General features: G+C 38.0%; 1 protein-coding gene across 7 annotated transcripts; it reads left to right on the plus strand.

Annotated features, from left to right (window-relative positions):
• Positions 1 to 27967, plus strand: BTBD10 (BTB domain containing 10). Of its 7 annotated transcripts, XM_030451356.1 has the most exons (10): positions 5140 to 5283; positions 6536 to 6581; positions 7263 to 7421; positions 18935 to 19128; positions 19761 to 20046; positions 22087 to 22189; positions 22913 to 23033; positions 24178 to 24375; positions 25311 to 25421; positions 26855 to 27967. In XM_030451356.1, exons 3-10 carry the CDS (start codon positions 7321 to 7323, stop codon positions 27163 to 27165), a joined length of 1425 nt encoding a protein of 474 aa, XP_030307216.1. In that variant the 5' UTR covers positions 5140 to 5283; positions 6536 to 6581; positions 7263 to 7320; the 3' UTR covers positions 27166 to 27967. The 7 variants fall into 7 exon arrangements, with proteins under 7 accessions (XP_030307217.1, XP_030307215.1, XP_030307220.1 ...); XM_030451355.1 differs by lacking the exons at positions 5140 to 5283; positions 6536 to 6581 and adding an exon at positions 22 to 122; XM_030451357.1 differs by lacking the exons at positions 5140 to 5283; positions 6536 to 6581; positions 7263 to 7421 and adding an exon at positions 1 to 122.
• The last annotated feature ends 8 nt before the right edge of the window (positions 27968 to 27975 follow it).

Below are 27975 nucleotides of genomic sequence, written 5' to 3' on the forward strand. Positions count from 1 at the left end.
GCTTTTTCCTCCTCTGCTCGCCGGGCGGCTCTCGCGAGAGGTGGCGGCAGAGGCGGCGGTTGCCGGGCCTGCGTGAGGCCGGTGGAAGCGGGAGACGGAGCCTCGGCCGCGGCGCCGCGCGGGTGAGTGGCGGGCGGAGGGGCGGCGGAGGGGCCGGCCCTGTCGGGCTGTGCGGAACGACTCTCCGCAGAAGTTGTGTGCCCGAGCTGCCGGGCCGCTCTCCCGCGGCCAGGGCCGTTGCCACTGCGGCAGAGCCGGTGGGGGCTGCCGGCGGCAGCGTTGTGCCCCCCGACCAGGCTCCCGGGCGTGTCTCCTGGGTTGTCCCCCCTCAGGGCTCCCGGGAGGCCTGCCCGACGGTGGCTCTGCTGTGCCGCCGGCCCGGGGGAGCGGTGGCGGCCGCCCCTGTCCCTGTGAGGGGCCGGAGCCGTGCTGCAGTCGCCCACAGGCGTTTCGAGTACTTGAGCCGGGCCTCGCTTCTGGATTCCCTGTCACCGGAGGCAGGTGGTGCGCTGAAGTTTTTACGCTCCTAAAGCATGGTAGAAGGACTGCCTTGGTCCTGTCACCGTGCCTTGACCACTCTGTTTCGTGGGGTGTCATGAGTAGGCTCAACACTACTTAAATTACCAGTTTAATCGTATAATGTCTGTCGGTAAAACCTGCAATTGCTTTAGTTCTGTACAGAAACAGCATTATTGCTGAGCACTCCCTGACAGCGATAATATAATTCTTGAGCACGCTTATTTTACTTAATCCTTGACCACTGACTTACCTATTCAAAAGATTTCATAATTAGTTCAATGTCTTTATAAAGCTTTTTCCCATATAACCGTATTATATTTGCAGAAAATATAAATTTCTTGTATAATGAATGTTACAGTGCGATTATGTTTGTTGCAGTTGCCTACCCCTTTTTTTTTCTCTTCAAATTAACTTTTGTTTCTAGCTGTTGCTTCTGAGACTTTTTCCTTTTTCTCTCTGATCCCATCAAACTTATTACTGAAGAACTCTTTTCTTTCAGAATTTACATCCAAGTCCGTCATAGACATGCTCCAGATTTGTTCCTTTCATTTTTTTGGCTTCTTTGCCCAAAGTGATGGTTGAGCATTGTGTCTTTTCATTCTCTACTGCTGGCTGTTACAAATGAAAGTACATGCCTAAAACCTGGGTTCTCAGTAGCTTTTTGACTGTTATGTCCTTATTTTTGTTTGCCTTTTTTTTTTTTTTTTTTTTGTGAATCATCTTCAGTAATTAATTGTAAAAGTACCTATCTCCGTTGTTTCTTCATCTTAGGTGATCCTTTCCCTGGAGGACCTCTTTCTCTCTTCAGTTTGTTATTGAATTAGGTGATCCAGAAATACAAGTCCAGTTGTCAATTTCACACTGTTTACAGTTCATAACTTGGTTGTTCACACTTATTTTCTTCTATCTGAACTAAAAATCTGTCTCTGCATCATCTTGTGATTACCTGTCATTTCATATAGCTTGAACACAAGTAAAGGCAAAAGGAACTGGCTGATTTTTTTTTCAACCATTTCTCTGTAGTTCACAAAAATGTTCCACTGTATTTGTTTTGCAGGTATATCAGTGTGGATTTGTCTTTGACTAGGTCTCTTTCTTGCTGAACATCATAGAGATTCTTTTTTTCTATTAAGACACATCTCCTGCCAAAAGCCTTTGCATATTACTTCTCACTTTGTCCCATTTCTGTCTCAGAAACTCATTGTAGTCTGTTACACCCTGCCTCTGGTTGGTGATCATTGCCATCTACTTATGATGCTCTTTGAGACTGTTCTTATGATTTTTTTTCCAGCACATTTGTATTTGTGCTTTTTGCCCAGTGTGTTAATGCCAGGAGTTAAAGACAAATGAAAGCAGCTCTTGTATCACACACTAAATTCCTTCTTGAAACCCAGTTTTTTCCTTTTAGGCCCCAGTGCCTTTGAAAATGGTCAGCAGTTGAGGAGTAGATAATGCTGCTTATTAAGGAAGTCATCACCATTGGTTCTTCTGACGCTGTTATAAACTTAGTACTTTTGTAGATTGTATATGCAAAGCTAGAGCTGTTTTTTGCTGTATGCACAGGCAAAAATTGTAGCATGAGCCTATTTCTTTCAGCACACCTTTCATTTCGCAGTGTTGCTTAAATCTTGGCTTACTACTATTTGTTATCGATACAAATTTATATCTGTTTACAAGCAAAATCTAATTTAGAATTAATTTAAAATGTGAAAAATTGAGATTATTTGACTGAAATGTACTGTTACTGCTGGGTATAGCCATGTGCATAGATCTTGCTTCTTTGTTCGAGATATTTACCTGATACTCTGTTTCATGCTGTGCATCTTGTCTCTGCTGCCCAGTGTTATGAAGCCTCATGTCTGTCTTTCTTCTTTACATTGATAGGCCACAGAAGATGGGGCTGGTAGCAGCAGCAAAAAGTTAGATGCTGCTCCTTTTTTCCTGCAGTGATAACCACAGTTCTGCTATTGTGTGGGAGAAGTTGCTCAATCCACTGCAGGTTCTACAGGGAGACCATAGGCTGATTTTACACCATGAATACTAATACTGTGGGGGAGTTTGGAGTCATCTGCCTCTTGCTTTTTAGGCTTCCAGTATCAGATGGGTGCTTTATCATCATGTTCTTTTTAGGAATTATAAAGTTAAAGCTTGCAAGATAGTTACTGGGTATCTGTTGCTCATGGTGCTCATAGGGATATCATCAACTTCCTTTGGTTACTCAAGTTTTTAATATTCAGAGAAGCTTCAGTCCTGACCTACTATGTGTTGTGTCCATATTGCAAATTTTGTGTATAGCTAAGATTTGATCAGTGTCAGTCTGATAATATTTCAGTGGTGATAATTTATAAAGCTACTTTATGTGGCTAAATTGTGGCAGATGTCTGCAGTTGTTTGCAAGAAACTCACTTGGCTGGTATGGATTTCCATGATATATATATATGGTGTTTGCATTATAAGCATGTATACTTTGAACTCTATTTCTTAATTAGGGTGTAATGTCACCATGCTTGCATTCCCAGTAAATCTTACTTGTAAGTTAGTTTTTGTTGTTGCTACTTTTGTGCTTTGATGACTGGAGGCAGTGAACAGCAGACTATCACCCCTTACAGGATGTCTAAATAATTTGAATTTTGGAGTTTCTCTGTAACAACTAGTGCCAGGTTTTGCCCTAGCTAGTTACTTGTCTATTGGATCTTCTGATTATCCTGGTTCACCTTTACAGTGTATTTTACTGATGAAGCAAGTTAGAGCAGATGAGCTTCTGAAATCTGTCCTACTCAGGAAATGCTTCTGACCAAGGCTTAAAGTTGAGTAGCTGCCTGGAATATTACTATTTAGTTACCTGAATTGGAGCAATCAGTTCTTCATTCCACCTGATGAGCTGTGTCCAGAAGATCACATCTTGGGAGCCTCAAAACTTGAGGCTATTTTAATCATCTTTTTTAGTAGGAAGCCAGAGCTTTGCAGCCTTATTAGTATTCTCAATAAATATAGTACAGCTGGCTGGCTTGAAACATATTGATGTTGGTTGGGATTAGCTTTGGATCTTTCCTGAAAGCCTTCCAAAGAACGTTTTTCTTCCCCACCTGCAGTACCTTGAAGAAGGCAAGTCTGCCATCTCACAAAAGTGTATGTCCACTTCTGTCCAGCATCTGATGTCTAAATCTTGCTTAACAAGCTGTGCATCTTTTGTGCATCCTATTTTGTTATGGCACAGAACTGAATATGCTTTAAGTATTATTTAACATAATCTGTTTAGAGCTAATGAGACATCCTTTCATGTGCTCTTCAAGTAGTGGTGTAAACACATTAATTACTGTATTTTGCAATGCCTGGGGTGGCTCTACCACACTATTAGCTTCCCAGCCTCACTGAGTGTATCTTTTACAATTCCCTTGTATTCCAGTAGTCTACAACTTTCAAAAATTAATGATAATTCTGGCTTCAAGTTGACGTTAGCAAATCTGAAGTGTTCTAGCTGTCCATGTTGAACGCTTTGGAAATTCAAGTGTGCTTGAAATTTACACAATTATTCCTTGTGATAATTATCTGAAGTATTAGCTTTCTGCAGAGGGGCAAGAAATAATTCTTTATACCGGGATAATGGCTTACTAGCTAATTAGAAGAGCAGTCAATTTGGACAGTATGATAGTTCTTTTTGTGAACTATAAGGAATATTTAAATTAGTATTTTTTTTCTTCATGTGCTCCCAGTGCATTTTTGCATTTACCAACATTTCAGATCCAGTTCCTTGGTGTCATGGGAGGCATTTGGTAGCATTTGAGGCCATGTACTCTTGCAACTTTTGTTCTACACGCGAGGCCAGAATGTTCTGCAAAAAATGCTTTTCTTTATTGCCCACAATGTGAATCCGTGCAAAAAAAAATAATAAAATATTCAAACCATTCTTTTCTATTGCAGATAAAAGTGGATTTGCAGAAGTATTTAAAAATTTAACAGAAGACTAGTTACTTTACAGCATTTATACAACATTTGCTTTGCTCTATTTTCACTAGAGAAGAGCATTAAAAAGTATTCCTTATTTATGGGCTTAGAGGTTTGTTAAAAGCTGAAATAAAAGTTATAAAAAATGTTTATAATTGCACAGAAGCACCGTCAAAAATGGTCAAGAAGAAAAGTCAGAAAATGTGTTACAGTAAAATGTTTCTTAGAGATGTATTTGTTGTTAGGATCTTATTGGGTGGGGGATGGAGGGAGGATTGTTTCTTGTTCTCAGGTTCTTAGTGTGATATGCTCGGAACTCTGTTAGGGGTTTCAGAAGATATGGCTTTGGATACTTTAAGATTGTTTATCATATTTTCTGGTCTGGTTTTGAGTTGTGTGCCTCTCTGGTACTTTGTTGGTGATGCTGCTGAGGTGCCTTATGGTTTAGGCTGGGGAAGGAGAATATTGTTGTTCATGAGGAGCAGTCCCATTTGTTTGTTCTGTCCTGTGTCATCTGTTGTTTGTAATGGCTTAAGTATGTAGCTGCTCAGCAAAGCAGATTGAGGAATTTATCCTACTTAAAACAGTGTTTTTCTTTGAAATGTATGTGAACCTATACCTTCCAGTTGAATCTGTCAGAAAGTTTTAGCAGGTGTCTTTAAATTGTCCTTTCAGATGCATTTCTCGTAAAGCTGCCACTCCTGTGTGTTTTTCCAATGTGAAAGTTCAAGTCAAATACTGACGTCTTCTTTCAATGAAATGCGTAACAACTGCTGCTGGTTTTTGATAAGACACCTGCTTTGGTCCATACCTGAGAAGGTGGGGTGTTTTTCTTTTATGTGATTTTACTTTTTTTAACGGGAAGAGAGAATTTGTGGAAACTAGCCAAAGCTTTGAAAGAATCCGTGGTCCTGAAGGAGCCTCTCACTGTGATGCTTCAGCAAATGGAGGTTGAAACAGGACCCTGGAGTAGTCAGTAGCTCGTGAACCAGTGCAGAGTGGCAGATATGGTGTTAAACGGGGAAATTCCTGGTCTTTGCCTTTTTCTTCTAAGCTGTGTTGTTGCCACAGGTAGTAAGACCTGCTGGGTGTCTTGCTGAAGGTACTCAGTTTAATGAACACAGCTTGTTTCAGTTCAGGATAAAAGGTGTCTTTATTTTTGTATTACTTTTGTATGAAAATAGTATGTTATATTGCACCAAAGTTCTGAATGACTACTACTGAAGTAACTCGGGACTGGATTTATAACCCAGCCTTCCTTCCCCTTGACTCCTTAATAGTATTTTTATGTTCTGAAACAGGTTGTAGGTTTCTCTTTGTTAAACATAAAACACCCTTGATAAATGCCTGTAAATCCTATGACCTTCTATGTTTGTGTAGTATCGTCACACGTTGGACCATGCTTTGATAACCTGAATTTACAGGTAATACCTGATGAAATATACTGGGGCTTTTTGTCTTTTATTTTAATTTGCACGAGAAAGCTGAGTATTTCCTGTAATTTTAATAAAATGGCTTGTTTTGTTTTGTTTTCCTTTACTAACTATAACTACGTGGACTATTGATCATAGGAGTCTTCCAATCAAGTGTGTTTAATTGTAGAAACCGCAACAGGAAAAAACCCAACACTGTGGTGGAGATTGTATACTTGGTATACATTTTTTTGTTGTTGTTAGAAGTAAACATGAAGGGAAAGCTCATGTGCAACTAACATTTTTAAGAAGCTTGTTCTCTACCACTTCCCTGTAATAAAAATTTTTGGGTCTAAATATAGCTGAGAGAATCTAAATTTATCACAAGAGTTTTCCTATTTTCCATGACTAGGAGAGGATTTTATTTGAGAAACTATGTTGTTGTAAAGAATTCTCAATTCCTTTAGGACTTGCTTTCAAAAAGCATGAGTTTTATTGACTGGGGGTGAGATATGATGTTTCTAAAATGCTTAGCTTAAAGAGAAATGGCTTATCTTTCTGTTAGTTAATAGGCTGATCTAGCTGTAATTCAGTTTTTTTCCAGATGCTGTACAATCATCAACTGTTGACTTGTGGCTACCTTTTGTTCTCCCAACCAGGTCATTCTGAACTGTACAACTTTCTTGACCAAAGTCTCACTTACAGGTACAGCGTGAGCATCAGCCATTTAAACTGTCTTTACTGACAGACAAGGTTGTTTTATCTATGAGTAAATTTTAAGAGGAGTTGAACATAATATTGGATCTTAGTCAGGGAAGGGCAGGCTTACAATGTCTATTTTTCTATTAAATTTTTGAGATATTTTTTTCCCCTTTCTGTAATAATCAGTGAAGCTTGACTACATTAAAGCTTGACTACATTAAAGTGTTTCTAAGGACTGCTGTTAATTCCATTTTGGAGTAAGGACTCAGATATAACTATTTGTTAATCTTGATCCTGTTTTCTTCTTGGGCAGCCATTCAGACTGTAAAACTGTGATTTCTCTTATACAGTGGTGATCTTTCTTGCAAGAAAATTATGACATGTTGTTTGCCTTGTGTTTTATAACCAGCGACTTTTCTGTTTGGATGCAGAAAATTGTGGCAAAATTGAAGTTCTCTGCCAACAGTCATAAAAATATATTTCTTGTAACAAAATCTTTTTAGTGCAGGTATCAGCAAAATGTATGGAAGATTACTGTCATGCAATTAAAAGCTGTGCTTCAGTATATCCTATCTTCTGTAATCTTTATTTAAAAAACCAAAACCTAACAACACTAAATTATGCATGTCTAAAATTTTTTCTGTGTGGCATTGCTTAAAGGTAAATACTGCTCTCTTAATGTAGGTTTTGAGTGCTGCATGTGTGCTTTACAGAGCAGTAGTGTGAGGAAGCTGTCAGTGGAATGGCAGGACGGCCTCATCCTTATGACAGTAACTCCAGTGATCCAGAGAATTGGGATCGGAAATTGCATAATAGACCTCGTAAACTTTGTAAACATTCAAGGTAGGTGCTGTGTACCATTTATTGCATCTCAACAACTACAGTAGAAATCCATTCTAAAGGCTACTGTATCTGGTTGTGGCAAGTCCTGTCATAAATTTTGTTGTTTTTGAAAGGAATGCTTCTTGATCCTTTTAAAATATATTTTCTTATCTAACTGATTTGTCAGCTTCCCTAATCTGTGCTTAGGTTTGTTTTGCTATGGGTGGGATTTAGTCTCTTTTAAGAAAACTAAATGCTTTGCATGTGTATCAAGACATCAGCTGAATGGCTAAATGTATTATATTTTTTGGGGTGCATATTAGGAGTTCTTTTCATGACTTTTTAGTTATTGCTATTCTTTGTGATTAGTTTACAGTGATAACTAATGATTTCTTGCATGCTGCTATTGCACTGTATAGCACTTTGTAAAACCATCTCTGATCTTGCTTTTGCCTGCATCAGTCACTGGAGGAATGTTTTTTAGTGCTTCTTGATGTAAAGACATGAAGCTAATTAGTGTTTTTACAGTATATAGTGTCAAAAATTAACTAAGCAAAGCAGTTAGTCACCTAGCAAATGTATGTGAAGAAGCATATATACAAACTTCCAAATACGTCTATGTTCCAAGTACTTGCCCTTTTAGAAGTGCTAAATATAACTCAAACATCTCTGTTAGCTAGCTAAAAATGTTAGGGATTTAAGCTTTCCCACTTGCAAGATGATGTGAAAAGAGTTAAGGAGCATGTTCAATAGCAGCAACGTAATTCACATTTTTATTGCATCAAGTCAGATAAACTGAACTAAGGCGTTGCCCAAAGTATTCTGTGGGCAATTAATATTGTTGGTTATTTTCCTGTCATTAAATCTTGGATAATTTTGAGACATCCAAGAGGGCAGGAAAAAAGAATGCACCAATAGTTAAAAGGCTCCTGGGGAGACCCACATAATTATAGGCTTGTCTGTGATGTGAATAATGGAACTGTTAAGACAACCAAAGAGGGTGGCTGGTGCTGCTAGTCAATATAGGCTTATCTAATAAAGCTTTATACAGCTGGTATTTTTATTAAAATGTTGGTGTCTGGTAAGTGGCTGATCTGTGCTGCTTATTTAGGATCAAATCATACCTCAGTATCAGCAAATGAACAGTATAGCTACATAGGGCATTGCCTGTGACTTGAGGACTGCTCACTGTCAGATTCATTGCCGAGTGATCCTGTGCTGTGTCCCATAACTGGTGGACTAGAATAAAACCTGAAACTGATAGGGATGCATATGATCCATGATGTGGAGTGTTAAATAATGAAAAGGACTTGTGATTGCAGTGGTTTGATAAACTGTATGCAAATAGCCATGAATTCTTCATATGACAGAATACAAAGTTAAAGATTGAGGAACAAAGAATGTAAGCCATTTTTGTAGATTAGGTCAACTCACAGTCATTGTTAGTATTGATGCTGTAAAGTTTCTTTACAGTGAAGCACTATAGAGAACACTTTCTCAATAGATAGCTTACTGAACATGTCTCCAGTAACATCATATGGTCAAAAGGGCTAATGCAGCTGTTGGATGTGTAGAGGTTATTTGAAGTCTGGTATCAGCAGTTCAAGGAAGATTTGGATTAGAGGGGATTCCTAATACATAGAATTTAGTGAATATCTTTTGAGCCAGGAAAAACTTAAAGGTTAAATAATGACATCTTGACCAGCCTCTAAACATCCTTGCAGAAACAGCATTATGATGATGATGGGTTTTAGTCACAATTTGTACGTAAGTGCAGTGTCTGGAAGCTGAAGCTAGGTAAATTCAAAGAAATAGAACACGTCATAACACGTTTGGTCTGTTTTGGATTGTGTCTTTTGGGCAAATAAAATAATAACTTAAATCAAAAGCCTTGCAGCTTTCTCAAAACATCATTATATGCAGATAGGAGTTAAGTCAAGGAAATATATGGCCTATGCCTTGCAGAAAGACTGCTGTTGATTACTTCATATGATCTGGATTCAAGGCTCACATGTCAGGACGTATGACATCTGTCTCTAGAAGCATTGTATGTGGGTTGGGCGTGTTGCCAGGCAAACCAGTTTATGTTTCCAATAAAATGCTGAACAGACAGTGTTTTATGGAAGCTCTTAATGTGGATAGTACAGGATATAGTATTCAAGCTAACATCTGATTTATTTTTTTTTCCCCCAGGTAATATGGAGACATTTTGGAAATCTTTGAGGATGAGAATCCAATTAATAGTTTGAGGTTGTAATAGAATAAGTAATAAATTACAGACAAGTAGTTTGCCTTGTTCTTTGAGCTACTCAATTGCTCCAGATAATCCAATTATTGTAAAATAGTGTACTTTATTCAAAAGCCTAAACAAAATAATTGGATTTTGGGTGGCTCAGCATAGATATATTGCCATAATTTCCGATTCAATGACACTTTTTTCCAGTCAAGTGAAAGTTTAAAAAATGCAGTGAGGAGTAAAATACTCTTGAAGACCTAAGTTACAATGATATATCCTAAATGGAACTACTTTGTTAGAAGATTTGAGTACTGCAGTCTTATTTGCCTAGCACTTTCAAAATATACCTCGTTACCATAAAGAAAAACACCTTTTTTTTTTTTTTTTAATAGTGGTGAAATAAGAACTTCATATAATAATCTCAGCAAGGGAGTAATATTTAAGATAGATGCTTAGCTTGTCACTTCCTGGTGCTTTGGAGTGTTTAATCCTCCAGCCTTAACATTCTTAAAATAGCTTAGGTAATTTTCTGGACTCGTAGAAAACATAATCTGGGACTGCAAGCTGTCCTGCTGTGTGTAAGGCTTCTGTGGCAGCAAGAACAGCCACTGGACTTGGCTCCCTTCACTGTGTTGTCTGTTCAAGGCAAAGGATGTGTGGCAAAGCTGTGTGAGGGGGTGTATGTGTTAAACAATTACACAGTTTAGCATTATATCTCTTTCTGTTTAGTTTGTCAAGTGTCCAGTTTTTGAAACCTCAGGCAAGTTGCACCATTTTTTCCAAATTTTCCTTACTTGTTCTAAGATGCACATTTTAACATAAAACTCAGAAGGGAGAGATTCAGAAAAGAAGGACCAAAAATATACTGCAAGTAATCCCTGGTGTAAATCTAAAGAGCCTGACAGGGTGAAATTATATGACATTAAAGCTGTCTTACTGATGATACAGTTAGTCTGTTTGTCTAAACTATTTTAAAAATCTTTTGAGAAGATTTTTATTCAAGTACCCAAATAAAATGGAAGAAGACTTTCAGGAACCATGTTGACTAAACCGTTGCTAAGGTTCAAGCAAATTAACTCTGAATTCATATTTTTGTTACTAGGAGTTGTTCTGTAATTTCTATTCAATTTTTTTCATAATTATTAGCTTCCCACTAGTAATTTTTTATAGCACTGTAGTTTTTGTTGTTTTTGTGAGACTGTAATTCTAATTCTCTTGTACTAAGTGCTTTCTCTGGAGTTGTGGTGAAAAATCTGTGGCTTAAACTTCCTTAGTATTTGTCCTGGCTTAATTTTCTAAACCTGCTTTTGTTTTACTCATGTTTGATAGTTCCTTGTTTCGTCATTGTGTTTAGAGAATATTAGATTCAAAGTCTTGTTCACCCTAGTGCATTTATGAGCAAAATCTGGTTTTGCTGTGATTCTATTGTCATGGCTCTTGATTTGTTGAAAATTTTCAACTTCTTTGAAAAAAATTTTTCCAAAGATGACAAACTATTGTGCAGCTGCTGAATGCAGAGAATTTTTTCCCCCTGGCATTGTTTTTGCCCACGGGGAGCGTGCATTTGTGGGTTGTGAATGGAAGTGCCGGTTGCGTCGGTGTTTTGTAAGTACACGAAGCATCCTTAGAAGGGTCTTTTTCTCTCATTTCTGGAATAATAACAGAATCTAATCTGTTTCCCACTACATGCCCTCCATGAAAGAATACTGGTTGCCTGAAGTCATGGGGTGGGAATGTATAAGTACCTAAAGTCAAAGTCCTTCCTGCTTGAAAAATTCCTTTGGCTAGTCAACACTTGGGGGATTTTTTTGTTGTTTCCTTTGTGGAATTGAATGGAGTTACTAAGAAATGTATTACTCATGGTTGAGAGAGCCCATGGAGACCCAAAATTATGTGAATTTTTCAGAATTTTGGAGGAGGTGTTCTTGGAGTTGTTGTGTGGGGCTGAGGGAAAATCCTGGAGGGCTCCCCTGATTAAGCAGAGAATTATTTCCAAGCGCTTCTTTGGTGGAGGTGGAGCCCCAAGTGAAGTGTGACTGTTGGATTATGCTTCTAGAAGGTTTTGTGTGAACGAGGAGGTAATCCATCCATGACATGTTCTTTCTACGTAAAATAGGAGTAAGAGAGCAAAACATGCAGATTCTGCAGGGACCAGTACTGAAAGAACCTTGATGCACTTGCACCTTTTCTTGCTGATGGGGTACAGTTCTGTTGAAGGAAAAAAATGCCTGAGGAAGGTTTCTTCAATATTCTTTCTCTGTAGTTTAGTACAGCCACGTCTTCTGTATCTTATTTTGAAGGGAAGGAAAGGCTTACAAAACTTTGGTTATTTTACCCCTGGGGAATGGGGAGGGTGGTTGTGTGAACCCTCAAAAGTCTAAAACAGTAGAAAATTCACTGACTCAGGTAACTGAAATTATGTGAGCAGAATTTTTCTTTCCATGTCTTAAGAGCTGACTTTTCAGTCTAGGATTCCCATGCCTTTCTAACCACAGTCTCTTGTTTTTCTTACAGACTTCCTTTTTATAACAGCAGTCTTGTGCTGAACAATACCTTTATTCTTTATGTTTTAATTGTATTTTAATTTCTACTCTGCTGCTTATGACATCTAGATCTTTATTTATTGTAAGTCTTGCATTTAAACTATTCCTCTGGTGTATTGCGGTTTCTCAAGACAGCCTACAGAATTTCTAAAAAGAATAATTTAAAAAAAGCTGTAGCGTAATGCTTACTTATCCTCCCCCAAAGACAAAACCTTTAGAAAGTCTTATCCTCCTAGATGTATTAATTTCCATTTTGCTTTTTGTGCACATTAGGCTGGATTTGTCAAGTGTTTGACCTATTGCTGTTAAGATGCACTGTATCAGGACTTGGTGAACTGATTTTGCATCAGTAAACATAATGATCAGTATAATTATGTACTCATATTTTTATTGTCATAAAGTATGGCACATTCTCCTGACTTAGACTTGCTGTGAAACAGATGTTTGTAGCTAAAAAAAGCCATGTTCACAAAAGGCTATTGCTGTACCTGCTTATGAACTCATTGAAAGCGGAATGATTTTTCAATATTAGCCCAGGCAGACTTTACAGGGGCAAATTAAGTATCCCCTGAAACTTGCATGTATTTGTCTGTCTTGAATGATCACGAGCACAAATGAGAGATGTGACAAGAGAAAGTTAGCAGTAACCTTTTCAGATGTGGTGTTTGTGTGCTGAAACCCGACAAGCTGGCAGGACCAGAAATAGCTTCACAGATGGTGCTTGGCACGGTACCCAGCAGCTCTCCTCTCGCACGCTCCCCACCCTGCCTGTCAATCCCTGTGCCCAATGGCTGCTCAGGGATGGGGGAACAGCAAGAATGAATTCAGCTCACAGGAGGCTGCGAGGTCAGACGTCAGTGTTGCACTACGCATGGCTGAGTCAGTGACTGTGAGAAACTGAATTGAATTAATATCTGGAGGGGTTTGCATCTTTGAACACTTAATGGACTGCATAGCTACGATCTCTTATCCTTGAGGGGAGGATGATGGAGGAAAAAGTAAGGCTTGCTGATGGTGCAGTGAACTACTGAAGAAATGATGGAAATACCAAATATGCTGAACTTAACAAGTAATGCCAAAGGATGCTGATCTGGCTTTCAAAGCTGCCTTTTTGGAAGGAACAGAATTCCTTTGTGCTCTGATTTCAAAATTATTCCCATGCTTTTGTGTTTCCTCCCCGATAGATACAAGAGGAAGGTGCGTATCTGTTAACAGGAATAATCTGTGGGCATTATTCAGAAGAGAAATGAGGAAAAGTATTGTCCTTTGTGTGCACTGGTCATTTGAAATGTCTGCTGACAAAGAACAGACTTCAGGGGGAGGAAGAGGGGCATAAGCATTGTTATTGTGTAAGTCCTAGCAATACGAGCAGAACAGATTTCTTCTAAAGCCTTATAGTATTATAACTAACTCCATTTATAGATAAAGCTCTATATCCCTATTCTACAAGTGCTGATTATGTACATCATCCTAGCAAAGGTTTGGAGCTAAGTTTGTATTTTAAGAAGAGTTAGTTAATAGAAGATAAAGGGGGGGGGGGGGGAAAGGGTAAAAACCTTCGCTAATATTCCAGGGCTTAATTCTTTCAATTTAGCTAAGATTTTAGGGTAGATTTTGAGTTAATAAGTGTATTGGGTTAGCACCATAATTTTGTGTAGACAAGTGCAGGTTTTATAAAACAAGCATGGTTATTGGCAGTGTTGAGCAGGATGCACATGAAATTTTTGTGTTGGAATATGTGGTTATTGTTTTGGCACTAGAATGAATTCAGTTTAATGACTTCTTTAGTAATATATTCAGAGCAATATGTTGTGATGTCTAAAGACAAACTGAAGCTCTCCTTCCACAGATGACTCCAAAGCATCATTAAATTGAAGAGCATCTACGTTTAAAAAACCCCAGATCTTCCCTTACTGCAGAAATAGGAAGCATTATCAGTATGATGTGTGTGCTGTTTTGATAGTACTCTTTTTCTTCTTTACATTGTATTAAATAGGTTTGCTTAAAGCCTTGAGCTTATTCGGTTTCCTTTGTGAGGCAGCTGCTTTTGAAGAAAAAGCTTCTTCCCTTTACAAAGGAAGAGCTTCCTTGATCCCTGGCTGAGGGAGGTGCAGTGGTAGTGTCCCAATATTATTTAGAGCCAGGAAAAATATATATTGAATTTGTGAAGACTGTCTAAATACAGCAGTATTCATAGGGTTGGGTTTTGTTCTGTTTTGTTTTTTTCCTTTTAGGAAAGTAATGGATAAAGCAAGACTCCTCTTACAGCTCTTTTATAAACTTTTGGGTACTAGATGGTCTACATATGGGCTTTTTCCAGCTTTAGTGAATGAGGAAATGAGACTGTGGGTTTAAACAATTGGAGTTTTTTTTCCCTCTTGCAGTTTTAAGTGTGCAGTATACTAAGCATGCAGAAGAAATTTTTTTTTGCAGGCTGGTGTTGTGCCTCAGTCATTGCCCATGGCTTCCACAGAACAGTGTGCAGCTGGTGATCATCAGCTGGGAAATTAATTGAAAGTTGATATTGCAATGATTACTTTTCAGAGTGAGATAGAGATCTGAAACTATAATGACTTTCTTGGAGGCTTAAGTAATGCACTTTGCAGGGCACCATTGACTGTTGTGGGCTGAAATTACAGATTAACAGAGTATGGCATCCAGGTGCCACATGAGACCAACAGCTTCCTGGCACTTTTAATTACCAGTGGTTCTTTGAGAAGTATTGCTGTTTTATCTGGTTTGACTAATACTTGTATGAACCATAATACTCCCTAACAGTTTGCCTGTTCTTGCAAACGAGGCAGCTCTGCTTCTGTCAGGCACTTTTCCATCGAGATAGGTGGGTAGGTAGGTATTGACATAACTGTAGAACTTGCTGGTGAGTGCCAGCTTTGCCCACCAGTGTCGCTGGGGACAGGTTTGTAGCTGCAGACATTGCTGGTATGGAGCAAAGGGGTTTTGCATTTTCCTGCAGTTATAGCCTCCTGCCCCCAGTGGCTTTGTTGGAAGGGAAAAACGATAGTATTAATAAGTCTTACTTTAAAAAAAAAAAAAAAAAATCAAAATTATTTTTTAGTTCTGATGCCTTCGTTTTTTTGAATACTTGTAATTTCTTGTAAAGCATCTTTACAGGAAAATACAAGCCACAGATCTTCTTTCATATGCACTGACCAGAGATGTAGCTTCTTTTCCAGACAGCCTGAGAGTACCTCAGTAACACAGTTTTTCTGTTCAAGTATTGCAGGGTAAAGCTGTTCATATATCTTCCGATATGCTAGATTCTACCTCTATTATTTTCTCTTTGTCCAGAATAAGTTAAATTTTAGTTTTATTGTAGAGCAAAGTTGTATTTCAGTGGTAGTATTTACCAGAGTATGCATACTTTCAAACAATGGGCGCTTAAATTTTGTCAGGTATGTATCAACAGATCAAAGAAATAAACTGTGACCCAATGGTGATGAGATTTAAGATTGACGTTTCAGATGGCTGTTATTAAGGTGAGTGAAGATTCATGATTTGATGGTGCTGTCCTAAGGCAACCTGCTTGAATTATCAGGCATCTTTAAATTTTGGTGTGCATCTTCTGGTTAACAGATCATGTGTCAGTTTCACTGCTAGCATTCACCTGTACATTAAAGGGAGGAGAGGACAGCATAGAGGCGAGCAAATGAACGGTGTGGCCAGCTGCAACTTGAACAGCTCTTTGAAGCTCTTTAATAATCTGTCTGTTTAGAAACAATTGATTTAATATTTAAGGATCCTGCCCTCCTCCATCTGGCAGTCTCTGCCTCTTTTGTAGCTCAGCGTGCAGAATTACCGGCTCGTGTGTCCGTGCTCCAAAGGGATGGATGTGGCTGCAGCAGCAGGAGTGTTTCTGTGCACACACTGCCCCACTCCTCCCAGGCTTGCTGGTTGCGTGTACGAAGGCAGAAGTAGCCCCAGTTCCCATACTGGGAGGGTACAGCTGAAACAGGCAAGCCCAGCGTGTTTAGTGCTTTATTCAGACATGACTAAGGAGGAAGTGTGATGCCAGCTGAGTCAGTGTTACTTCCTGTGGCACCTGTTTTCTCAGCTCCTGTAAAGTAATTATTAACTAGGGCTCTTCTTACTTCATTGTGAACTCTGAATCACTGCTTGGAGGGTAATGTGGCTTTAGATGGTTTTCTGGATTAAGAACCGCATTTTAATTGCCTTCTCTGTTAAGAGGGTATTTCTTGTCTGCTCTGCCGAAACACATGGTAAGCCTGTGTATACTCACAATGGTTCAGTTGCATTTTCTGGCATGTTTCCCTTATTTAAAGCAACTATAGTCCTATAGCTGTTGAGAAATAGTGAGTCATACATTTTGATACTGTAAAATGTGGCACCTGCAAAATTATGGTTTCTCACAGCATGGCTAGAAATGTTATTAGGGCTAGGATCAAAGTGCTGCTCTAACAAAGGCCTGGTCAGATGCAGCTTTATTAGGATTCGCTGAGATATTTTGTCACAGGACTGCTGTATATGTTTTTGAGTACTTCACATGCAGAGCACATACACCCTCTGCCCCTCTTCATGGCTTAGTTGGTTATACCATGTTAAGCAAATGAGATATAGAGGTGGGGTTTTTTCATGTTGTGTTTTTTAAAGTTTGACCGTGTTTTGGGAAGTTTAGCTGTGGTAGAAATGAATATCATGTGTAAACAGGGGTCAGACTTTGGTTTCAAGTTTAGTTATAGGTTGCAATCCACATTTCTGATAATTTGGGTTCATATTTTATACCTGTAACCTAAGTAGTTATGTTTTCAATGCACACATAAGCATATGGAAGAAAAGGTGCAAAAGTTTTCCTGAATTGCTGATCTTGAAAAAGAGGTTTGCAGATCTCACTCTTACAAACTTGCACATTCACTTTCATAAAACAGAATTTACTTATCCATGGTGGAGAAGTAAAACAAGTGAGGAGACATTATCTGTACTGAAATACTGTGTATCTTAATACATTCAGAATTGCATTGGAAGTCCTTGGGAAAACTCAATTTCCTTTTAATGAAAGTGGTTGGATCATCTTTATTCTTGGACTATATATCTGAGCATTTCCAAGCCATAAGCAAGGCTTACAGTTCTTCTACCTTATTCAATAGACCTTTGGCTGACTTCACATCCTGAAGATGCGTGTCTTCTTGCAGAATATTTTAAGCCTGGCAGGAACGAGTATTGCAGTAGATTCTCTCTGCACCAATCTTCTGCTTTATTGGGTATGAAATCCTTCCTACATTCAAAAGGGGTAGGAGAAGGTTGTGTCCCTGAGCTCTCAGATGTGTGTCTTGTTCTTTGCATTGTGCTGAATACTCAGTTTGTGCCAGTGTAAGCTGCATAAGATCTATCATACCCTTTTTGTTCTGATTTCAGCTCCTATTCTTATCAGTCTCTGAAACCTAAAGCCAAAATATATCATACTAAGACTTTTTGAATAGTCTTAATTATTTATTTTCCCCTCCATTACTTCTAAGCAACTTAAAAAGAGGACATTCTGCTCAACTTGCTTGTACAGACCAAGCTTTTAAAAATCTGTGCTTTTCTTAGCTAGGTCATTATTCTTGCCTCTTTCTGCTCTTGAATCCTACAGCATTCCTAGCAGTCGTATTTAGGGTCCCTTGGTAAAAGTTGTGGGATTTGCAGGCTGTGAGCAAGTGGGGCATTGAGGTTCCTGTAGGAAATTATGACCCTCCTGTATCTGTCAGTCCATGTGGCTGTGCAGATGTCTCAGTTATCCAGTACCTGACACTTTTGGAAAGTTCTTAAGTTAAACCCATAAATAAGGAGTGTGGTCATGCTCACACTTAAAAGGCAAATAGCAAAGGAACTGATTCAGGAATTCCAGTAGGGTACAAGGACACAAATATATCTGTGCTGTTCTGATAGAAAACCTTATGTTTTAAAGGATATAAAGGAAGTGAGTAAGTATTTTTGGTAAAAATCAGTGATAGCTGTCGCAAGTTGGTACTTAATCTTTAGATCATTTCTGAAAATAGTGGATCTGGAAACTGACTGGGTTTCATGGTAGGTTTAGTAGTTAATTGCAATAAGTAATCAGTATCTTAATTTAAGGAATGTAATGTATTTTAATCACAGTCTAAAAAAATTCTAAACTGATATATTAAAATTTGCTAGTTTAGAATATGTGTCCTCTTTGTTTCTGACAGTACTGTAGTTCTTGATTATAATAATACATTTCATGTATTTGCTGTCTGGGATGTGGTGGCTTACTCTTGTTCCTTCTAACAGTAACTGAAAATTTAAAAAAGAATGAAAAGAATGACACCATTGGCTATTGTATCTTGATGCATCAACTGGCTTAAGGCTGACCACCTTGTTAAGTCAGTACTAAAGGCATGAATGTGATCCTAAAAGGGTTTTCCAAAACAGGTTTCATTGGAAAAAATTACTCCTAACTCTTAATTTTATGCTTTGATAAGAACATTTAACTTGACAGTAAGAAATAAAATAAAATGCTCAGTTCTATTTGACTTGCCTGTTCTGGAAGGGATTTCTGTGAATAGAGGTTCACAGGCAGGCTCAATCTATCAGGCACTGTCTCTGTACACAGCAATGAACAGGTAATTCTCATTGTCTACTTCATGTTCAAAAATCATTGCTTACATTTGTAAATATAAATGAGTACCCAAAAAAAAAAAAAAAAAAAAAAGAAAGAGTTAAATGTGTAATGTTTCTGAAATTTTGAAATGCTGAACATTTCTTTTGATTGTTTCCAGCACCTCATCCCGTATTGCTAAAGGGGTAGACTACACAAAAATGAGCCTCCATGGTGCAAGTGGTGGACATGAGAGATCCAGAGACAGACGCAGATCAAGTGACAGATCCCGTGACTCATCCCATGAAAGAGCAGAATCTCAGCTGACTCCATGCATCAGGAATGTTACTTCACCAACAAGACAGTATCATTCTGGTGTGTTAAGATCTATAGCATTTCAGGATTAGAATTCTTTAACTTAATTACTGTTTTGTTTAAAAAGTACAATAAAAATCATTATTTGTTCATGCCACAATATACAGATTTCTTACATGTATTCTCACTTGAGTGCTTTTTTTTTGATGGGTCATAACTTTTTCTTCTGCAGTGTGTATTCCTGTGTGATGCTCTTACTTATTTCAAATCACAGGAGCAATCTAATTTTCTTAAAAGATGGTTGGATTTATGTGTTTAGAAATACAGGAAACAGTTCTCTTTTTTGAAGACAAAACTTGGTTTGTTCCTTTGAACTGTAACACTAAACAGCATCTGTGATGCATAGCTTATGTATTATGTTGCTTTTTCAGTACTGGAATGCCAAATTTTTTTTGTGAAGGCTCTGGGGAGGTGAGGTGGCTTTGATGTCTATATGGTAGAAACTTCAGCATCTGATATATGAACAATTATTTTTGAAAGTATTTTAACTAGAATAGATTTAATTATAATAATTTGTACTTAACTTCCCAAGTTGCCATGTTTTGTGCCTGGAAAGACAAGCTGCATAGAGCTCATGTACATCCATAACTTAATTTCCTGTTTTTTCTCCTTTCACCTTGTCCCCACTTAAGATCGAGAAAAGGATCACAGTTCGTCTCGACCAAGCAGCCCACGTCCTCAGAAGTCTTCTCCTAACGGTTCCATTGTCAGCATGGGCAACAGCAGCAGAAACAGTAGCCAGTCAAGTTCAGATGGGAGCTGCAAGGCTGGTGGAGAAATGGTATTTGTATATGAAAATGGAAAAGAGGGAGCTCGGAATGTAAGAACTTCTGAACGAGTAACACTCATAGTGGATAACACAAGATTTGTTGTGGATCCTTCTATCTTTACTGCACAACCTAATACAATGTTGGGCAGGTCTGTATCCTTATTTTGCCTAAATCTTGAACTGTGGAAGAAAGCCATAAATGCTTTGTGGATATTGTGGTTCTGTGACATTAAAACTGTTAAAATAGTTTTTAAACTCATACTGCTACAGCTGATCTGCTAATGTTTAATATTATCAGTTTGCAAGGGTCTTTAAAGTAAAAATTAGATGCAAGTTCTCTGTATTTGGCAGAGATGCCAACTACCTAGAGACTAAAGAATTTGTAAGTCAATTAACATTTCATGATGTACTGATTTTCTTCTGTCTTGCTTGGCATGCTTCTGTATTCAGTCTGCCTTGTTCCATCTCTTGTTTTTAAAACAAGAAAAGCAAGGGGGAAAATGTTTAAGGAGTTTGTTTTGCTTAATGAGCAAATTTTATCTCCTGACATCGTTTTTGGTAAGTAGAATGTCAAATAGTCAGTAGTTGAATGAAAGTCCACAATGTGAGTATTATATTTTCTATTAAATACAATGATCAATATATTTGAAATGTTTACTTGGTAGGAAAAGATTCTGTACTTTACTTCCTCAAACTCTGGCTACTTTTGCATTGTCCAAAAATAGAGAGCACTGCTTACATACTCAGGTCAAGAAGGAAATGAGTGTCTGTGGCTGTTTCTAGGCCCATGAGGATAATCATATCTAAAATACTTGCCTATAAAGCTATTTGTGGAGGTAAGGGTAATAAATGTGATTAAACAATTTGCTTTAAGTTACCACTGTGGGATAAACAGTACTTTGGTTCCCTATTTTGTGAAAGTTGGGGAAGAGTTACAGATAAAACAAAAAATTGCTTCCTTATGCAAACTGTAAAGGAAAATAGAATAATAGAATTAAAATATTGATGTAAGGGATTTCTATTCCACACATCTACACATAAATATGCAGACTAGCAAACTGGGAATGTATCAGTGTGAAATGACAGTCAAGTAGTTTCCTTTTCCATGCTTAGCCCCAGAGTAAGTGGGGCTGGCTAGTGCACTAGTTTCTCTGTGCATTGCAGTTATCCTCCCTTTGGGACTGGTTCAAGGCACAAACGTAATTTATGTCCTGCTAATTCAAAAGTAGGTTAATAAAGATTCAGAAATACTGCTCTAAAAAGCAAGTTATTTATAAACCCACTTTCTCCAAATGTCAGTTCACACGATGCTTAACAGGAACAGCTTAGCTAGCATGTTCTAGGAGGTAAAAGTAACTATAACAAGAACGTATTATTTGCCTTAAGCCTGTACCCTGTTAGATTGCTTTTTTCCTAAGTATTATTTCTTGTCTTAAAGAGTGGTTAGGTAACACATATTAAATTATTAAGTGAAAAAAGTTACTTTTTTCTCCATTATAAAGGCACACAGCACACTTGCCCTGTTTCTTTGGGTTGTGTATATGAAAGCAAAGCTTTGCCATCTAGGTATGTTTGTAAATGAAGGGTAGATGGCAATACTTTTTGTAAGCATAGGGTGTAATTCTGTATTGGAGATGTGTTTTAAATTGGTGTAACTTCCCTTGCATCCTAGAGATGTAGGGAGGATGCTGTACATCTTACCCTTAAGTAAGGTTATCTTCTATCAGAATGTTATTTTAACTTCTGAATTAATTAGATTTTTTAAATTAAGCCGAGGTGAGTTGCATGTACTTGAACACTGTTTCTTAAACTATCACAAATGTCTTTAAATAATGAAAATTCCACAACGAAGCCTGTTCTTCTGCCACATTACCCCAGAAATGCCAAAGAAGACTTGTTTTGGGTTCTCCTCCCCTTTGTCACTGTCAGGAAATATCCTGGTTTAATTTTTATTTTGATCAAAGGATATTGGCAAGTTAAAACCAGACCTTCCTGAGTTACACTACTACCCTGCCTTCTTTTCTCCAGAAGTCTTGCTAAACATAAACTAAACTGAACAGTGTATGTACATATGAGATAGACTCTATTTTCCTTGACATTTCAGTGCAGTAGTTGACATTTTGCTTTTCAGAGATACAAATAAAATTGTAGTAAGGAATTTTAACCAAATTGCTTTTGTTCTTGAGCAGGATGTTTGGATCAGGCAGAGAACATAACTTTACACGTCCTAATGAAAAAGGAGAATATGAAGTTGCTGAAGGAATTGGTTCCACTGTGTTTCGTGCTATTCTGGTGAGTTTTCAGGGGCAAGTCCTGTTAGGAGAAGCATTAAGAGGCATAACTTGTTCACTTAGCCTTACCTGTGTTATCTGGCCTTTGTGACTTGAATAAATACTGTTCTTTGGTGTTGCCCTCTAGAGGGGAAAAAGGCTTTATATGAAAATACTCCCAGGTTTCTAGACATGTGCATGTGATAGCCAGCTAGAGAAAGCAGGCATTAAATTAACCAAAAAACTGATTAAATGAACCAAAAGCCTGACAGAAATTTGATCACCTTCTATATATCTAGTTCACCTAGTTCAGATATATTCAGCCCTTCTTCAGCTGAAATGAGATGAAATACTGAAATTTCACTTATTGGAGGTTGCAGTCTGAGAAGACAGTGGCCCCTCATGCATTCCTATATACACAAAGGTGTAGAGCTGCCATACTGCTTTGTTAGCAGATTCAATACAGTAAAAGATGAGTGAAATATAGGTAAATAATAGGATACATGCACTACAATGATCATTATTAATCATCACTTAAGTAACAATCTTAATCAGTGCTCATTGCAAAGCACATCAGAAAATTGATAAATTTGAGGACAAAAAAATTCACAAAATTTAACACGTGTTGCTCTTTTATGTTTTAGGGGGGTTGCTTGTGGAGAAAGCATTATAAGTAAAATGATTAAATGTTTCTGTCAGTGAATTTTGAAGTGCACTGTGTTTTTTGTTTGCTGCATTACTGCAGGATTACTACAAGACTGGAGTGATACGTTGTCCTGATGGGATATCTATTCCTGAGTTGAGAGAAGCATGTGACTATCTCTGTATCTCTTTTGAGTATAGTACTATTAAATGCAGAGATCTAAGTAAGTACAGAATTTATTAAAATAAGTACAGAATTTATTAAAGTAATTTGAGTTATACAGACTAATTTAAACGTATGTTTCCAACTCCTAACTTTCTGTGATTCTATGATATGGGAAATTAATTTCAAATTGTATCTTTTATTGAGGTAAAGGACATGGCTGACGCTACATGAGCAAAATCCATCCTTTTATGTAATAAAAGTTCCAAAGACAATGGATGTGTGGTTTTTGAAAAATAATACTTCTGATACATAAGTATCTGATATTCAGATGTTTTTCTGCTGTGGTCAGCTGTGTGGAATACTTAAACTCTGTTACAGGTTTGCAGTACAGATACGGTAATATTAAGTGGTATATTTTTTTGCAGAGGACATGGAATTGTTAGGAAAACTAGAAAAAAAGTGTGTCACTAGAAAAAGTCTCACAGCTTTGCTGGTGGTGTGGGTTGTTCCATCATGGCTCCCAGTGTATAATGTCTCTTTAGCTTGTTCCTTCCCTGAGCACAGTCACTTTTGGCCAGTGTTTAAATGACCTGGTCTGTGTCTTTCATTCCTGCAGTCTCATGGTGTTGGTGCAGTGCAGGGCCAAGCTGAGGCATTCCAGTTGGGAGGTCAGCCTGGGGCACCTGTGCCTTCTTCGGCAGTGCAGCAGCCTCATGGCTGTTCCCTGCTGAGTCACACTCTTGGTGCACTTTGTCCTTAGCAGGAGGATTTAGCAGCTCATACTGTGAGGGTTTTGAGAGGCTTTGTTATTAAGCTACTGCTTATGAAAAGTGGGTTGCGTTCGACACACTTTCAGCACCTGGTTTGAATAATGTTTCTTCTGGGGAGAACTGAAGGGAGTATTACACACAATTACCAAATGTTTATCAGTAGTAAAACATTGAGGAGGTCTCCTAAAAGTCATTCTGTCTGCCTAACATTATATTAATAGCTGCAGGACAGCTTTATTGGTTTGAACTTCTGGTGCAGCTTCTAGTAAACATTTGAAAAATTTATGATCTTATACAAACTAATAGACTAAATGTCTATACAGCTCTCTGCAGTAGATACTACTTAATAAACAATCCTGCTGTGTTTCTTATTCCTGCCCTCATTTTTTAACCAAGCTTTCAAATGTGCTTACGCTTTGAATTTTTTTTCAGGTGCTCTCATGCATGAACTGTCAAATGATGGTGCTCGCAAACAATTTGAGTTTTATTTAGAAGAAATGATTCTCCCATTAATGGTAGCCAGTGCCCAAAGCGGTGAGAGGGAGTGCCACATTGTTGTGCTGACAGATGATGATGTTGTGGACTGGGATGAAGAGTATCCTCCACAAATGGGAGAGGAATATTCACAAAGTAAGTTTATGTTCATTGTTTCCATTAAATGTGCTTATTATTTTTTTGCACATTAAGCGCTGCTAGCAAAGTCTTTATAAACATCCCTGATGCCTCACAAGAAAAAAAGAGTTTTGGTAGTTTTGCTTAATATTCTGTATCACAGAAGCATGTGTTGCATGTTATGTTAGAACCTAATAAAAAACAAGCTAATATTTTTAGGTATTGTCAGTCAGTGAGGGGGAAGGAAATACTTTGTTTCAGAAAGAGCTCACCGAGAAAAACAGATAGGAGGTTGTGAGGTCAGGGGGCACAAAAAAAGTCTGCTTTGGAAATCTAACAGCTTGGTGTAGAGATGAGTTAAAGGACTTTTGAATGAAGTGCCCTTCTTTGCATCAGTGCTGTCCTTGTAAGCTGAAAATGTTCCTTCAGTGTGAATACTTGAAACTTGGGGGTCTTCTGGGGCATGTAGGAGCTTAAGATACTCTGTACTTCAGAAGTATAAAATCTTACCAGCTCATCAAGGTAATAGTTTTATTTGTTGTTGGTTTTTTTTAATAAAAATAAAAAGAAACATCGCCACCACCAAAAAAAGACCCCTCATGTTTTTGGAGGATGCAAGCCTGCAGACCTTCTAAAGAAGGGCTCAATGTGAATATAGATCAAATGTGGCTGTTTTAATGTAGAAATGCAATTGGCTCAGGTTTCTAGGATCTTTATGTATCGAAGATGTCAATTAAAAATACCATCTACCCTATGTAATTAGTTAAGCGCACACTTGCCTTTTATATCCATAGTTTTCATGAATAGTAGACAGGATTTATGGTCACAGTCCCTTCTTTTGAAGAAGTGCTATAATCTAAATTTCAAATGTGTCCCTCTTGTTCAACTTCACCACTCTAGTCTTTGAGACTAGAAGTTGAATACAGTTTTTCCTCATTAAAATGTATTTTTAGTTATTTACAGCACAAAGTTGTACAGATTCTTCAAATACATTGAAAATCGAGATGTGGCCAAATCAGTTCTGAAGGAAAGGGGGCTCAAGAAGATCCGACTGGGCATTGAAGGTAAGAGAGGCATTGCTTTGCAGAGGAAGGTCTGCTGCACTGCTCTGCTTTACACTTGTCTCTGCAGTTATAAAAAGTAAGGCTTGGTATTGGTTTTCATACTGAGATTAGATGAGAAAATGGCCAAAGGGGGACTGGTAACCAGTAAACAACTGGTGCATCTAGAAAACCTGATTACAGGCTCTTGCTGGTCTACAAATTGTATCTAGCTGCTGAACAGTTAGCAGAGTAACTGAGGTGGTGTCTGCTGATTTACAACTTGGGTTCTTTGCCAATTTGCCCTTTAGTTTTCAAGCAAAATCTTACCTGTGCCTTATGTGAAGTAATGTACTTATACAGCTTTGTATATTCCATTTTTGGTCTGATGTCCTTTTCAGGGCTTGAAATGAAAAATTTTGTGCTAAGTTGCAGGTAAATGTTTTCCTTCAGAAAATGCAGAACTATCAAATGGGTCACTGAAGTGCAAAGAAATACTAATCTGATATAAACATCATGTAAGTTAAGAGACTGATCTGTAAAATCTCAGCTCTGGCTTTGCAGAAGACAACTACATTAAGTATTCTTAGATTTTTATTGTGACTGTAACAACTGGGTTTCTTTGCCTTTCATTTTTCTTCTCGTTGTTGACCCGAAAATCAGCCTTTATAATTTGAAGGATTTCTGTCATTCACTGACCAAGATAGCAAATTACAAATACGACAACCAAAAGCAAGTGTTTTTAACTGCTTGTAATCTATAACAAGTAAGTTCAGCTGAACAAGGTGTGAACCTTGAGCCTGACACACCATTCAACTAAGCAAGAACAGGTTTTGCATGTAATGCTCCTGATACCAGCTTCTTTCTTCTGGCATTTCTTGTTTTAGACAAAGAACAACTGTTTGACTAAACTGGAATGCTAGTGCCCCATAGTTTGTGACTTCATAGTAATGAAAATTATTGTTTGGGCAGAGGGGAGAAATTACTTGAATACAGCATAACTAGAATTGATAACTGGTTTAAAATTATGTAGTTCAATAATCATTTGGGAGAGATGGGGGAAATGCACTAGGATTCAGCTTGGGAGCATAAACCACCAACAATGTTTTCTGCTTCTCTGCTTTCCAGTCATAGTGTTTAGGAGCAGCAGTCTGCTGTTGGCTCAAGGAAGGGGCAACTGGCTTTGCCTGTACAGTTTGGAAGAGCTGTCTGGTGGCAGTGCAGTCATTATGATAGCACTGGAGCCTCTTCCCTTACTGTTTGGTTGATTGTTAATCTGCTGACTATGTTCTTGCATAGATAACATTAAGAACACAAAAGCATCTGTTTCCACTCAGGATTTTGATGGTGGTAACTGCTTATCTTTCCTGCACTTCCACACGCTGCCTCTTTGTAAAAGAAGACCCTGAACTAAACAGTACAGGAAATGTTAACTTGTGCTGTTCCCTGTGTCTTAGGTTACCCTACGTACAAAGAGAAGGTGAAAAAGCGACTGGGAGGAAGGCCAGAGGTGATTTACAACTATGTCCAAAGACCATTTATTCGGATGTCATGGGAGAAGGAGGAAGGAAAGAGTCGGCACGTTGACTTTCAGTGTGTGAAAAGCAAATCTATTACGAATTTAGCAGCAGCAGCAGCAGATATACCCCAGGACCAGCTCGTGGTAATGCACCCTACCCCCCAAGTAGATGAGCTGGATATTCTCCCTATTCATCCTCCACCTAGTAACAGTGAGATGGATACTGAGGGACAGAACCCACCACTCTGATCTAGACTCTTACTAAAATAAAAGCATGCTACTTTAAAGTGACTCTGTACTCAGCTCATACTACACTGCAAGTCCAGTTTTTCCATTGTGTAACAGTGTTTAGGATATTGCAGTATGGACCTTCGAAAAGACCACAGGGAGAACGGGATTGTTTTTGAAAGAGTACAGATCAAACGTCCTGGGGTTACAGTTACATATGTGTATGTGTTTACCAGTAGGTTTGTGACATTGGTGATTTGTATGCTGGACTGTCCTTGCTCTTTAAGCCCATCAAAACAATGGGATGCTGGTGGTTAGTATACATCAGTGTTGTTACACAGGGGTTAGAATGCAGAATTGGAATTGATAGTAGCACTTTATAAATGGTTGATAAATGGAATTTGAAGCCATTTTTTATAAATGTATTGCACAATACTAACAAAGTGCTTCTATCAAAAGTATTAACTGTAAATAGTTTTGCTCTGGATAGATTGACCCTTTTAAAGTTATTGTACATGTTTGAGCACAAAACTACTTATTACTGGGTTTTTGGATTAAGGACATGATTCAATTGCCCACGTAACATCTTGTTAAAGTTCTTTAGTGAATTTTTTCACTTGTTTGCAGCGTGAGCCATGTTTAAAATTGTGAACAATGGATAGGGGCTTTATCTTAAATTTTGCCTTACCTTAATCTGTTCACAAATATTTATTTAATACATTTTTCATAAGTGTCAAGAAATAGGAAAATGCAAATGGTTCATTCTTCATTAATGATTGTAAACAAGTTTTTCATGCAAATAAAGTTTCCATTATTTTAATTGGTTTGAAT

This window comes from Calypte anna, chromosome 5, assembly GCF_003957555.1.
Source record: "Calypte anna isolate BGI_N300 chromosome 5, bCalAnn1_v1.p, whole genome shotgun sequence".
NCBI classification, from domain to species: Eukaryota; Metazoa; Chordata; class Aves; order Apodiformes; family Trochilidae; genus Calypte; species Calypte anna.

Coding starts and splice junctions, on each gene's coding strand:
- BTBD10 (XM_008504756.2), top strand. CDS start 13,252: ATGCCAAAGGATGCTGATCTGGCTTTCAAAGCTGCCTTTTTGGAAGGA. Junction 22,190..22,912: donor CTGTGTTTCGTGCTATTCTG/GTGAGTTTTCAG, acceptor GCATTACTGCAG/GATTACTACAAGACTGGAGT. Junction 23,034..24,177: donor TATTAAATGCAGAGATCTAA/GTAAGTACAGAA, acceptor ATTTTTTTTCAG/GTGCTCTCATGCATGAACTG.